The sequence below is a fragment of the Leptopilina boulardi genome, unplaced genomic scaffold, assembly GCF_019393585.1.
Source record: "Leptopilina boulardi isolate dan_hultmark-lab unplaced genomic scaffold, ZJU_Lbou_2.1 LbouV2_310, whole genome shotgun sequence".
Lineage (NCBI taxonomy): Eukaryota > Metazoa > Arthropoda > Insecta > Hymenoptera > Figitidae > Leptopilina > Leptopilina boulardi.
Window position 1 is genome coordinate 299382 of NW_026137875.1, and position 14925 is coordinate 314306.

At 25.6% G+C, this 14925-nt stretch overlaps 2 protein-coding genes across 5 annotated transcripts in view; one reads left to right on the plus strand and one right to left on the minus strand.

The window, feature by feature from the left end:
• Positions 1–9619, plus strand: part of LOC127283720 (endothelin-converting enzyme 1-like) — a 33806-nt gene extending 24187 nt beyond the window's left edge. The window contains exons 1-18 of one of the 3 annotated variants that reach the window (XM_051308769.1): positions 339–660; positions 1058–1179; positions 2759–2920; positions 3165–3248; positions 3883–4094; positions 4308–4541; positions 4616–4726; positions 5141–5282; positions 5745–5865; positions 6047–6137; positions 6236–6418; positions 6885–6991; positions 7078–7136; positions 7651–7702; positions 8228–8295; positions 9002–9111; positions 9195–9362; positions 9436–9618. In XM_051308769.1, the coding sequence (XP_051164726.1) occupies positions 641–660; positions 1058–1179; positions 2759–2920; positions 3165–3248; positions 3883–4094; positions 4308–4541; positions 4616–4726; positions 5141–5282; positions 5745–5865; positions 6047–6137; positions 6236–6418; positions 6885–6991; positions 7078–7136; positions 7651–7702; positions 8228–8295; positions 9002–9111; positions 9195–9362; positions 9436–9594 (2205 nt within the window). In that variant the 5' untranslated portion in view covers positions 339–640 and the 3' untranslated portion in view covers positions 9595–9618. Of the gene's footprint in view, positions 1–338; positions 661–1057; positions 1180–2758; positions 2921–3164; positions 3249–3882; positions 4095–4307; positions 4542–4615; positions 4727–5140; positions 5283–5744; positions 5866–6046; positions 6138–6235; positions 6419–6884; positions 6992–7077; positions 7137–7650; positions 7703–8227; positions 8296–8423; positions 8729–9001; positions 9112–9194; positions 9363–9435 lie in introns of those variants that run through there. The other 2 variants (XM_051308770.1, XM_051308771.1) reach the window with 2 other exon arrangements.
• Positions 1–14925, minus strand: part of LOC127283717 (uncharacterized) — a 189354-nt gene that overhangs the window by 87390 nt on the left and 87039 nt on the right. The window lies entirely within an intron of this gene.

Here is a 14925-nt window from a genome sequence, read left to right on the forward strand (position 1 = left end):
TGTCAAAAGTTCAGATTTTTTCTCAATAATTTTTATATATTGAAGAATTATTTTAGTATGTTTAGGACTTTATTATTATTATTTTATTTATCAGATGTAAAAAAATACATTATTTAATTTAAATACCAAATGTTTCAATCAAATTATTTCTATTAGCTAAATTTTTAAAAATAATTTTGAAGTATTTTTTAAACAATAGAGTAGAGTAGTATAGTATATATATATAGTATCACTATTTGGCTATTATTTTTGTGTTTTATGACTTAGAAATTTTATCTTTCACGTCAACTATACTTATGGTAGTGTGCATATATGCCATGATTTTCGAATCGATTGCGCATACTTTCCGCGCACCGTTTAACTCGAACTCGTTGACAAGTATCTGTGATTCACATTATCTATTGCCCAGTTTTAAGTTCTATTACAAAAGTAACTAGGTTTCTAAAAAGTCTTCGACTTTCTTCTACAGTATCTGTCAAAGTTATAGAACTTTTATAACCTGAGCAAAATATTCATTTAGATCCGAGACTTCTCGATTACCTAGTCGCTTAAATTCTAAGCGACAAATTTTTTCCGTGTAACAGATTACATTAGGGCAATTTTTAATTATTTTTTCTCATACTTTATTCATTTATGGAACATGTTCAATATTTATTACTTGTGAGTATAATGAAACATTTCATTCTAATTATAAAATAATATAATATAAATTAATTATAAAATACATTAATCATCCAGACGAATTTTGTAAATATATTTTTTTTATATATACTTTTTTCATGTTTTTGAACAATCAATCGTATGGATTTTTAAAAATTTTAATATTTTCAAAAAATAAAATTTCTAAAATATCAAAAAAAAATTTATTAAAAATTTTAATAATTCACAATAATTTTAGATCTCAAATAATGCCACATAAAAATTGTCACCTCTTAACAACATTAATTTCTCCGCTTAAATTCATTATTTATAATTATTTATATTTTAACATTTTCTATATTTTTAAAATATAAAAATAATTAAAATTTAATTGTCAAATTAAATTTTATTGTTCTAGAATTTTTGCCGTCCACTTAATAATTTTATTAATAATAAATAAATACAAAACACTTGTTTTCGAAAGTGATGTTGAAAATAATATTTCGGAAGTTTGTGAAACTAAGGAATGCCACTCATTAGGTAAGTTTATTATTATTCATATTGGAAAATTAAAACAAATATACGGTAAAAGTACCAATTATGGAACAACTTTTCAGATAGGTTTTGAGATTTTATTGTATTTGAACCATTAACTTAAGAAAATAATACGAAATTTTTTGCTGCATTAAAAAGGTGTACCGTCTTTAGTTGTTAAAACAGTGTTTTTAATATCATTTATATATTAAAATAATAAATTATTGATAGAATTGTAAATAACAAATTTGTACCAATTATGAGACATGAATTTTATGATGCACCTTTGTCCCATAAATGCAGTAATTTTTTGTACGAATGTATATGAACTACTTAAACATAGAAAGCTTATATTTGTGTCCAATCAAAATTTGAAGGGTATGTTAGATTCAATTGAATATTTTCAACTTTTAATTATTTGTCATTGTGTAACGAATGTAATGATAAAATAAACTGTTGGATTAGCTCGCCGGATCAGGGTTCGTTTTTAAGCAACAATATTACATTAAAATTACAGACACAATTCAAAAAAATAACGTTTATTTACAAAAAAGAACGATGACATAACCTTAAAAATTATATACTTGACAAATATACTACACGATTACAATTTAAATACGAAATGGTCAAAATACGGATTGCATTACTCCACGTTACGTTACGTTCCCTATTTTGGAGGAACGGAAGCGACGATGAACAACTACGCCATGGGTTACGTACAAAACGGGAACGCGCTCTCTAAATCTGAATAAGTGAAATTTCACTTAAAATGTGTCAAAAGTCTTCCACGTAGAAAAATAAGTGTATATGCACTTAAAAATAAGTGAAACTTCACTTATTTTTGAGTGAAAACCACTTATTTAAAAGTGCATATACACTTATTTTTCTACGTGGAAGACTTTTGACACATTTTAAGTGAAATTTCACTTATTCAGATTTAGAGAGCGAGATCGCGGTAAAACCGCTTCGATATCTCCAACAGGTAAAACCTCGTGGAGACGAGAGAAATGCTCTCTTTACGATACTTCGGAGTAATGCTCCTTAATAATTGGGGAAAAGCCCTAGTCTGAGGGAAATGCCCTCACCGACTCTGTGAACCACAAGAGTCTCGATTTCCTGCGGGAGTGCAGCTTATATAGCCGATCGGTGGCCGGGACATTTGCGAGAGAGCTCGGCGGTATAGCTCTCGCGGCGCGATCGGGTACTACGATATACTTCACAGTCGGTAACATTTTATCGACATGGAGTATATATTTTTATCGACGTGGGGAAAATATTTGTTACAAATATTTACCCGCGAATTTTCAAACAATCTTTACAATTGTCTATTTATGTACTGTATAATTAAAATAAATAAATAATGATTTTATTTCTGAATCATAATAATTGGTAGTTTTACCTTATTTTAATATAGAAATGCTATTAAAAACACTGTTTTAGCAAGAGACATACACCTTTTTAATACATACATACCTAATTGAACATTATTTTTGATAACGTTTCAAAAACATAAATTTTTCTTTAATTTTTAAACTACGCACACAATTATTGAAAATGTGTTTAACAATAATATTGTGTTTTACAGCGGAATCAATTAAAAAGGGAATGAATGATAGCGTAAATCCTTGCGATGACTTTTATTCCTACGTATGTGGTTCATGGCAATCTAATTATCCGGTTCCTGAAGGCGAAAAATTCTGGAATTTATTTAAAATAAATAATGAAGAAAGAAAATTTATTCTAAAAGGTAGGATAGAGAGGGGCAATGGCGCTATATACAGAGATTTTTTATTTAAAAATTTAATAAAATACCCGTTTCAATTTAGGGAAAAAGAGAAAATTATTTAAGTTTCATACAGTCAGTTTTAAAAATAAAAATTCTCGATTATCAAAATCAAATTGAGTGTAAATTTTGTACTCAATTTGAAATTATGTTTTTTCTGTATAAGGAAATTTATATTTTTTTACTCTTCATTATGGTATTTTTTCAGAAATTATAGAAAAGCAACTAAGTCCTGAGGATATTGAGCCATTAGTTAACGAGAAAAAATTGTACAAATCTTGTATGGATGAAGGTAATTATTTTATGAAATTTTAATTTAAATTTCTATACCTAATGATGAAAAACTTTACTTGTTCCAATATTAATTTATTTTTTCGTTCTTATCATTTATAAAATTATCTAATTTTTTTATGAGTCTAATTCATGTTCAACAATTTTCAGTGATAAGAATATTTTTCTTTGACAACAAAACATTTTGTTCATAAAACACAAAGGTTTTAAGATGACTGAACAAAATTTTTGTTTCTTAAATCAATGCAGCAAACTGTTTTGCTGTCAATGCCAAATATTTTTTTCCGTACACTGAAAACAAAATTTATATTTAATTTAAATAAGTTTATACCTGATTCGTTATGTATTTTCAAGAAAGTTTTTTTTCTAAACACCATTTAATTGGAATCAAGTAATTTTTAATTAAAACAAATAAAATTAATTTTAATCAATAATTTTTTTTGTATTTCAATCAAATATTTATTATTTAACTCAAACACCTTCAGAACGATAATAATTATTCATTGCAGAAAATATCTGCTTTGATGATAAATATAGCCGATTGTTGTTAAATCAAATAATTTTTATTTTCAATGAAATAGCAATAATATTTAATGAAAACTTGAAATTAAAAAATATATTATGAATAATTTTAGATAGAATTAAGAAAAGAGGATTGGAACCGTTAAAGAAAATTATAGACAAGATTGGTGGTTGGCCAATGGTTATGAATACAACTGAATGGGAAAAAAAAGAAATCACTTGGCAAGATGTTGTTTATTATTATGTCGATATTGTAGGAGGATATGGTTTGTTTACTATACATACTGTATATAATCCAAAAAATTCCACACTTAACATGATTATGGTAAGAAGCAATTAATCTTTTACAATAATAAATATCTACATATTGAGCTGAATTGGTCAAATTTAGTAAAAGTCACTGACTGAAATCATGAAAAGTAAATCACTGAATTAAAATCAGTGAAATTTTCACTAATTCAGTTTTAGAGAGTATGAAACAGCAAAATGCCAATTTTACGATAATAAAATGTACATTACAAGTTTTATAATATTGCAGATTACTCAAGAAAATGGGTTTCTGCCTGACACCATTTATTTGAAAGATATGAAAAGTAGTCATTATTATAATGAATATATTTCATACAGTCATGAAAATAACAATAAAACAGAAGATAAAAAGATTCTAGACAGAGCAATTTCTAAATATTCAGAATCCGAAGGAATGAGGGACGAAAAAGAAATCGAAATTGAAAGTAGAAATTTGTATGAGTTTATTGAATCCTTAAAGAAGGTAATAATCGCATTAATTTCAAATTATATTTGAAGAAATGAAAATTGTATTATTAATCAATTTATTCTTATTAGATTAAATTAACTCTAAATGAAAGAAGAGAATCTGGATATCAAATAATGCGAATAAGCTATTTTCAGAATTTTTATAACCATAACAATACTAATGAAAGCACGATATCAAAGGTAAAAAAATGTTATTTCTTGTTATTACGGATATTTAGCTCAAACGAAAATTTATTTAACTCTTCAATTTATATTAATATATTGGTATCATCCTACTACACTGAAAAAAGGGTTTGGTTATGACAACCAAACGTTTGGATGGTATTTAAACAACCAAATTTTTTTTGTTGAATCAACAAAACTTGAATTGTCTCAATCAAAATTTGTTTGACACAACCAAAATTATAAAAAAAGGATTTTTGTTGTCCTAAATAAAGTTTGATTGGGACAACCAAAATTTTGTTGATTCAATAAAAAAATTTTGGTTGCTTAAATACTAACCAAACGTTTGGTTGTCAATAGCAAACCCTTTTTTTCAGTGTATGATTATTATTTTTGTCGTTAATAACTTTAGTTTATATTTATTGTTTTTAGATTAATTGGCTCGAAATGATTAAAGCCGTTTACAATAATACAGATGTTGTTATTGATGAATCAGAAAAAATAATTTTACTTGACAAAACTTACTTCAATAAATTAAGTCAACTACTAGAAAAAACAGCTCAAAGAACAATTGGTACAATAAAAATAAAATATTTTAATAAATTATATACATATATATATATACATATTAAATTAACTAATTAAGGAGGGCTAAGAATTAATCAGATCTGATCATTTTTTTTGTTTTTTGTAAAAATAGTGAAAAAATCGCACTTTTTTAAAAAAGTGTACGCCATTTTGTCATTTTTAAATTTTTGACTATTTTATAGATATAACCTACTCTTTAGGATGTCTACTTTATAAACTTCGACAAGTTTATTATTCACGATTGCTATGATAACAAACTTTATTATTAAAAAATAATAATTACATTAGATAAAATTGATTCCGTAAAAATGCATTCGGTAAAAAAGTATTTAGGAAATTGTATTTGGGAAAAAAGTTTTCGGGAAAATGTACGAGAATCCGATAAGAGGAGCCTCCTCTTAAATTAAATAATGTAAAATTTTAATTAAAATATATAAATCTTTTTCAGTCAATTACATTCATTGGATCTTTATACGGGAGACCCTTCCATATTTAGATAAAGAAATAAAACAATTCATTTATGACACGAAGAAAACTGCTGATGTAGGAATCATCAAACCATCAGAAAGGTCAAATAATTTCGAAATTTTCTATACTTTTTTTTAGTTTTAAAAGGATAGTTTTTATATCAGCACAAGAATCCCCAAGTCATATATTAACGCAAAAGTGCAGTTTAGTCCCTTTTAACTATTCAAAACACATATATGTTGTTGTTCATCTATTTTTAAATTGAAATTTTCAAATTGTTAGGTGGGAATATTGTTTCAATAGTTTGCCATTCAATTTCGGAACGTCTTTTGAATTCATAAAACGTCAATTTCCTAACACGACAAAAGAATCCGTAAGTTATGATTAAAATACAATAATATATAATACAAATAATTTACATTGACCACAGAGTCACAAGTAATGAAATATATTAATTTCTGGTTGGAATAGGCGACAACCATGGCTAAAGAAATCCAACATGAAATTGAAGTAGAAATGTCGAACTCTAATTGGTTGAATAATGAAACAAAGAACCTGGTTAAGGAAAAACTTAAGGCAATGAAGTTTGTAATTGGTTATTCAGAATCGTATTTTTCGAAATTAAATTTAAGTGATAAAAATATAAAAGATGAGGTATGCTAATATAATTAAACACTAATTATTTCATCAAAAAATTATAAAATTAAAATTTACTATATTTTTTGTAATTCTTTTTTTTTCGTTTATTGGGTAAAAATAATTTTAATTTATATGTAAACGAAAGGACTACAAAGCTTCCTCCACGAGGAAGCAAGCAAGATTTTAACCCCTTTAAATTACAAAAAATATAGTAAATTTTATAATTTTTTGCATGAAGTTTATAAAAAGTTCAATTGATAAGTTATGAGCTTTTAAAAATAAAACAGTATGCTATTCTTTTATGTTCATTTAACGAACATTTTGCTTCCTCATTGTGAAGCAAAAAATTTCTGAAATTATTTGATTGATTTAAATTGATTTATTTATAAGATTTCGAGTTGAAAAAAATGTCTTAAATACATTAAAATGAATTAAATTTTTTGAAAAATTAAGAAAATTTTAATTAATATTTCCTCTCCAGATTCCGTTAGGTCCAGATTATTTCGAAAATCAAATCTCTTTTTCTAAATATATAAGTTTTACAAAAGCCAAAGAGCTTCGTGAACTAAACACCAATGATTCGGAACCGTAAGTCATTACTATGTATTAATTTCATGTAATTAGATTAGGTTATTTAACTTTAAAGCAAATATAATTTTAATGTATTTTTACAGAGTTATTATGTCACCAATTTCCTATAATGCTTTTTATTATCCAAGCACGAATAGTTTGAGTAAGTTCAAAGAAAATTTACTTTTGTTTAAATGTAAAATACGTTTTGATAACTTTTTTTTATTGATATGAAGTAACTGTGGGATATCAATTACTGCGCTTTCTTTAAAACCTGTTTGTTGCATCAAGGGTTACAATTTTGAATTTATTTAATTCCATCATTAAATTCGGATTCAGCGACACCAAAAACCTTTAATACAATGAAATAATATTTTTTTGGGAATTTTTTTTTATTGTTTTGGGTCCAAAAACGATGATTTTTACACTAGACTGCGAAGGGCTTAAACTATATTATTATTAATTTTATTCTTTAAAATTAAACCTTGATTAATTTGTTCAAATATATTTTATTTTTGGGATTTTAATTTTTGTATAAATATATCTATAAACAACACTAGTAATTGGCAAATTTATCCGAAAATAATAATTTTAGAGTATATAATTAAAAAAAATTTTGCAATATACTTAAAGATATAAGTAATTTTCTTTAATATTAATGTTAATTTGTTGAATAGATGTTGCAGCTGCACTATTTTTACTTCCCATATATAATTCGAATTTACCTCAGTAAGTATTTCTATATTTTCAATTACTAAAGTATTAATACTTCACCATTTTATAAAAAGAACTGTACTCTCTAAATTTGAATCAGTGAAATTTCACTAATATGAAATAGTAGGAATTGATCAACTGAATAACATTAGTAAAATTTCCACTGAAATTCAGTAATATTTCACTGAAAATTAGTAGAATTCTTTACTGATTAAAATAGTTAAATCTATTTTACCGATTAACAATAATGTACATTTGACTGTTTAAATCAGTAATAATTCTTTATTACTGGTTTTCAGTTAAATGTGACTGAATTTCAGTGAAAATTTACTGAAATAATTCAGTTGGTAAATTTTAACTACTTTGTCAGTGAAATTTCACTGATTCAAATTTAGAAAGTAAAAAGTTTCAATTTATTATAAAAAAACACTCTTTTAATAACTTGTACTTATTATTTTAACGAATTTTCTCATATATTTGTATTTAAAAAATTCTTAAATAACCGTATTAAAAAAAAAACTTTCCTCTTTATTTCAACAGTGCGATAAATTACGGATATATAGGTTATACAATAGGTCACGAAATGACTCATGGATTTGATAACGAAGGTAATTTGATACACATATAATTTTAAATATTATATAGTATAATTAAGACCATTTTAGAAAAAATTATCTATACTCGGTTGCTTAATGATTTAAGAGGGGAAACTCATATAAATGCACGTTTTTTCAAGATATTTTATAAAAAAAGTGGTAAAGTTTATTGAATTGAAATAAAGCATACCTTGAAGTGTACAATATAAGCTATGTATAATAATTTTTTAAATTAAAAATATTGCAAAATGGAGATTGGCTACTGGTCTCAAATATTAACCATAATCAAAAAATCAAATCTTTATCGTTTAAGTACACAAATACACTTTGCATGACGAAGAGAAAATTAAAAAAAAACTTATTTAAAAATTTGGGACTATTTTGAAAAAAATCAATTTTTTTCATAAACAATCTACAAAAAAAACTTTTTTTTAAAAAAAAGCTGCTCGGTATGCAATAGACAGTAAGTTAAAGAAGATTTCTGGTAACTTTACATTTATATGCAAATTTTGATTAATTGCATTCTTAATTTTTTTAAAATTGAACTTCTTTAACAATTTTTACTATTTTTTATAGCCAATTTGTTTTTACACTTTTTTTATAATTTTGAACAATCAATCGTATAGATTAGAAAATTTTTTTCATTATTTAAAAAAATAAAATTTCTAAATTTATTATTATTATTTATTTTAAATGTGTATATTATTTTTAACATTAGGACGAAGATTTGATAAAAATGTAAATGACATTTCTTGGTGGTCAAACGAAATGATTGCTGAATATGATAAGAGGGCCAAATGTTTTGTGGATCATTATAATAATTATACAGTAAATGAAACTTAATTGAATATTATTGAAACAACACTTTGAATGAGATATAATTGAAAAATAAAAATTTTTATGTAAATTAGGTAGACGGAAATCTAACTCAAGGTGAAACTATTGCTGATACCGGAGGGTTGATTGCAGCTTATGGAGCTTACAAGCAAAAAATGAAGAAAGAAAATATTAAAGATAAACGTTTACCAGGATTAGAAAACTTGGATTCAGATCAATTGTATTTTGTTTCTATGGCTTTTGTAAGTCTTGTTTATGGTTTCAGAATGTTTATGATGATATACGCAATTACTAATATTTAATTTTATTTATTAGGTAAATTGTGAGAGCGGAACACCAGAATATTTTGCACTAGAAAATACTGATGTTCATCCAGACTCGAATTTGAGAATAAATGGACTCATGCCAAACGTAAAAGGATTTATTGATGCATTTAAATGTGACGAAGAACCAATATGCAAAATATGGGATTGATTAGATTCAATTTTATCTTAAAATAATAGTAGTAATATTTTTAATTATTTTTTAATTACAAGTGAAATTCATCTATGACCTTATAAATTTATTTTTATTATATATAAAAATAAATTTATAAGGTCATAGATGAATTTCACTTGTAATTAAAAAATAATTAAAAATATTACTACTATTATTTTAAGATAAAATTGAATCTAATCAATCCCATATTTTGCATATTGGTTCTTCGTCACATTTAAATGCATCAATAAATCCTTTTACGTTTGGCATGATATATATATTATATATGTTAACAAAAAAAGAAAAAAAAATGTTCAATTTGTGTAGAAAACATAACAATTTTTTATAAACTAATTATTTTTTTTGGTTTAATTTTGGACCCGACTTTTTTTCATTCTTTTATTTTTACATACCTGGAAGTATTAAGAAGGTTTTGTATAAATTTTTAGTATTGGACTAATTTGTATTTTGAAAAATGAAAAAATGTTGTTTAATCAAATTATTTAAACAAAAAGTATCGTCAGAGGCCCACTCTCTGAAACTTTTTGTAAAGTCTTCTTAGTACTTCGAGGTATGTAAAAAATAAAAAAAAGCCGGGTCCAAAGTTAAAAAAAATTAATTTATTTATAAAAACAGGTTATTTTTAATATATAAATGTAAAAAAAACAATTTTTCTTCAACATACTTCGAGAAACTGAAACTTTTTTTTCTCGTGACAAAAATTCAATACTTTTAAAGTTAAGTGTCATTAAAAATAATAATAATAATAATAATAATAATAATAAATACGTTTACTATTTTTTCTGTAAAGAACGAAAAAAAATATGTTTATCCAAATTTAAGAGGTTATTTACATAAATTTCACGTGGAATTGACCATTTAAATATGAGGCAAAATTTCTCAAGTGATCCAATAGCAAAAATATGAACATTGAATTTTTTAGATGGTTTTTTTCTACTCCTCCGAGTAGTGCAACAATTTTTTTAAAAAATTCCAGTACCACTTTTTTTGGAAATCAAAAATTTTTTTTTTAAAAAAAGGACATTTTTTTTCTTTTTTTTACCCCTTAAATTGATTCTCAAAATATATACCTATCTACTTTTAATAAAAAAAATTAAACAAAATGCCGTTTTTTTGTTTTTGAGATATTAATTAATTAATCTTATTAAAAAAACGGCATTTTGTTTAATTTTTTTTATTAAAAATATAAATTTTTTGATAACAATCAATAAATGGCGTCAGTCAAGAAAAAACAGTAACGTCACAGTTACGTGTTCTTTTAGACCCAGTTTCTTTTTCCTTTTTTCTAATTTAAACAATCGATCGGAGTTATCGATATTATAAACTGCATTATTATAATTTAAATGTATACGTAATTATATTTATATTTTTCTACTTTATAAAGAATTAAATTAATCTCAATTTTTATTCGAACATATATCCCATACATAAGTATATAATATGTACGGCCCTGAGTGTTTCCACTTTTTGACAAAACCTTGACGTCAAGGGTAACCTCCATCCATTGCACATAAGACTCGCGCGCTGCAATATTGTTGGAGGTTCCAGTGTAGAAGAAAATTTGTTTTTGAATTGAATAATTTTAGAAATTTTGCCTCATATAATATGTATAATAAATATAATATTAAAACGAAGTGTTAAAAGTTGACATGGTAGACAGTGGTATATTATAGGATATAAAGGGAAGTAAAATGTTGTAATAAAAAGAAAAAGAAGGCGCATTTTCAAATGTAAATGAAGCAATAATCATATACTCCCTCAGCAAGTTTCTTTTTTTTATGAGCCCTTAACCTCTTCCCTTTCCTCATTTCAAGTACCCCCTTTTAGCAAGAAATTCCTATGGATAAAAAAGAAGCCTTGAAAGATTCATCTCTGTATCTACTATACGTTATCGACGGCGTAACGGTAGGTAATTAAAAGGAATTACACGAACGAAGCGCTCTGAGTCGGTTAATTACCGCAAGTATAACGAGGAAAGGAAGAAGAGTATATATGTGTATATACAGAAAGCACTTTCTTAGCAGTTGGTGAGAGTATATAATCGACGAGAGGCTAAAAACTTATTTCCGTCGCGTAAAGTCATTAAACGAACGCGTAACTTATGCCAGGTGGAGGAGTTTAGAAAGGGGTTCTGTTTTCTATTTCTCAATGTAATCATATATACATATGTTATGCATTTCTAACAAATTTTCATTTTCTTATATTGGCTCAAGGATTAGTTGAAAAATATTGAATACAAACCCCCTGGGGCGCATGTATATTAGATAAACTTGATATTAGTTACATGAAAAAAAAATATTCCACTAGGGTAAGTGTATGAATTACTATAGTCTACTTCATCAGAGTTATTTTTAATTTTAGTTTTTTATAAATATTAGTTTATTTTTAATAAATTCAAATTGTTTAAATTATTATGAAATATATACAATATTATTTTCTCGTTTGTAATAAATAATAATTGTTTAAACAATAATAATGTTAAATTGTAGTAACAATTCGGATTATCCGAGTTTTCGCCTTATCCGAGGTAGGTTCGGTCCACATTAGCTCGGATAACCGGAGTCCTACTGTAAGTATAATTATAATGCTCTTATTGACAATTTTATTAATCACTTTCTTCACTACACTGAATTTTGAAGTACTAAAATTAATTTTATTATGAATTTTAAGAAAGAGAGAAGCGAAAATTATTTATAGTGAGCAGTTGAATAAGAAAAAAATTGTTTGGAGATAAATAAAAATACACTAACCTTTATTTATGTTCGTTACAGTAGCAGATTCAAAGTAAGTTCACAATCACAACGCTTGAAAATTTTTAATTATTTTTATGGTTCAAATGACTATCAATAATTTAATTACACTACCGTCCGAAATTGTGCGAACGCTTACACCGCGAGTCATTGAAAAACATACTCGCGTGAAAATAAAGATAACTCTGAGAGAAATTAACGTAGAGACTTTTCCCTTATAGCGTTGGAAAGCTTATTAAATTTCGAAAAAAATGATACCTATTTGAATGAGATTGCTTAAATAGGTTTAAATATATCATGTTACAAAGTTGAAAAAATAATTGTAATTTTTTGCTTATTTCCTACCTTGACTTTAACCTCTTGCATGGTCCAGGAAAATCGACGAAAAAAATTGTCCTTTAACATAATTATTCCTTGAAATCTAAGCTTTCCATTGATTCCAAGAACAATAAAAAATGTTGACGGGTTTGCCAGTAATTGAAAAAAAGGACGAGCGTGCACGAAAAAAAATTCGACCGTCAATCGCCCGATTTTTCCGTCTCGCTGCCTCTTTCGTTTGTGCGCCAGGGCCGAAACAGAGGATTTTGATTAGGTGCTTTCCGGGCACCATTAATTTCATTATTTTTGCCTTTTTGTGAACATAAATTATTTGTATAACGCGAAAGATATCATAATTGTTTTATAAGTTAATTATACAGTTATTAAAATTAAATAAATGTAATAAAACTTATATATTACATTATTAAAAAATTCAATTTGGCCAACGAGGTTTTTGATTCTTAATAATAAATTGTTTAATGATTATAAATATATTTTAATTTTTACAAAACTTTAATTGTATAATTATTTTATTTATGATTGATTAAAAAATTAATATCTTTATGTATGTGAAATATTTTTTTCTCTTGCAGTCAATATCAATTTTTCAATTTCTGCTTTATGACTGTTATTATTATTAATTAACTTATAACACAATTATGATATCTTTCGCGTTATACAAATAATTTATGTTCACAAAAAGGCAAAAATAATGAAATTAATGGTGCGTCCTTTTTTTCAATTACTGGCAAACTCGTCAACATTTTTTATTGTTTTTAGAATCAATGGAAAGCTTAGATTTCAAGGAATAATTATGTTAAAGGACAATTTTTTTCGTCGATTTTCCTGGACCATGCAAGAGGTTAAAGTCAAGGTAGGAAATAAGCAAAAAATTACAATTATTTTTTCAACTTTGTAACATGATATATTTAAACCTATTTAAGCAATCTCATTCAAATAGGTATCATTTTTTTCGAAATTTAATAAGCTTTCCAACGCTATAAGGGAAAAGTCTCTACGTTAATTTCTCTCAGAGTTATCTTTATTCTCACGCGAGTATGTTTTTCAATGACTCGCGGTGTAAGCGTTCGCACAATTTCGGACGGTAGTGTATAAATGAAATTTAAACATTGCACTTGATAAATTTTTTTCATGCTTTGTCAGTTAATAATTTCCTATCGCACAATGTCTTAATTGCCCAGTTGACATTTGTAAACAAACAAGGTTGGAAAGCAAGAACCCAAAATATCTGCGTTCAAAGCAAAGTTGGGTAGGATGTATTGCATTGTGAACACAGCATAAACAGTTAAATATAATTTCCGAAAATTACTGTTGGACAAATTTTCATTTCTACCCAACTCTGCTTTGGACGAGAATAGAGCTATTGTTTCCTGACCCTGTTTGTTTACTAATGTCATCTTGTTATTAAAATATTGTGTGACAGAAAATTATTAATTAAATTAATTTACAATGCATAAAAAATATTGATATTGTCAAGTGTGTAATATTTAAATTTTGTTCATTTATAATTAAATTATTAATTTGTTGATAGTCATTTGAATCATAAAAATAAATTAAAAATTGTCAAGTGTGATTATGAACATAGCCCCGTAACATAACCTCAAACAAAAAAATTATTTTTCACAGAACTCAAAATATATATTTGAAATTTGTTAAATCAAATTTTGAAAGATTTAGTTGTACAATTTTCAAAAAAAAAAATTATTTTGAGTCCGGGCAAAAGAAATATTGAAAATTTTTTTAAGAATTTCCTTTTCGGCGACAAAATTTTTTATCGACAAAATCCTTCGTCAAACGAGAGTCAATACTATGTAGATGATAAAAAAAATTTGATTTTTTGTTTCCGATCACACAACAAACGTGAGATTTTATGTGACGGTTTAATTTAATTTAATGTACGAGTCATATTTTGTTGGAAAAAAAAATCTGCAAAATCGGCCTGGGTCATTCCATTTTATTTCACCTATAGTCGTTGCAGCCTATTTTTAGAAAAATTTTATATTTCGTATTAATGACTTTGAATATCCGTACAATTCATTTTTGACAATTATTTTATGAAATTTTTTTTTATTTACGTTGAAATTTAGTTTTTAAGTTGAGTTGCACGGAAAATAGGTTAGTTTGACAACTTTGGAAATTAAAAAGTATTAAAAGGTATTTTTATTTATTTTATAGAATGCTTTCATACATCCCCCTCCTTTTTTTCCTCTATTTTTAA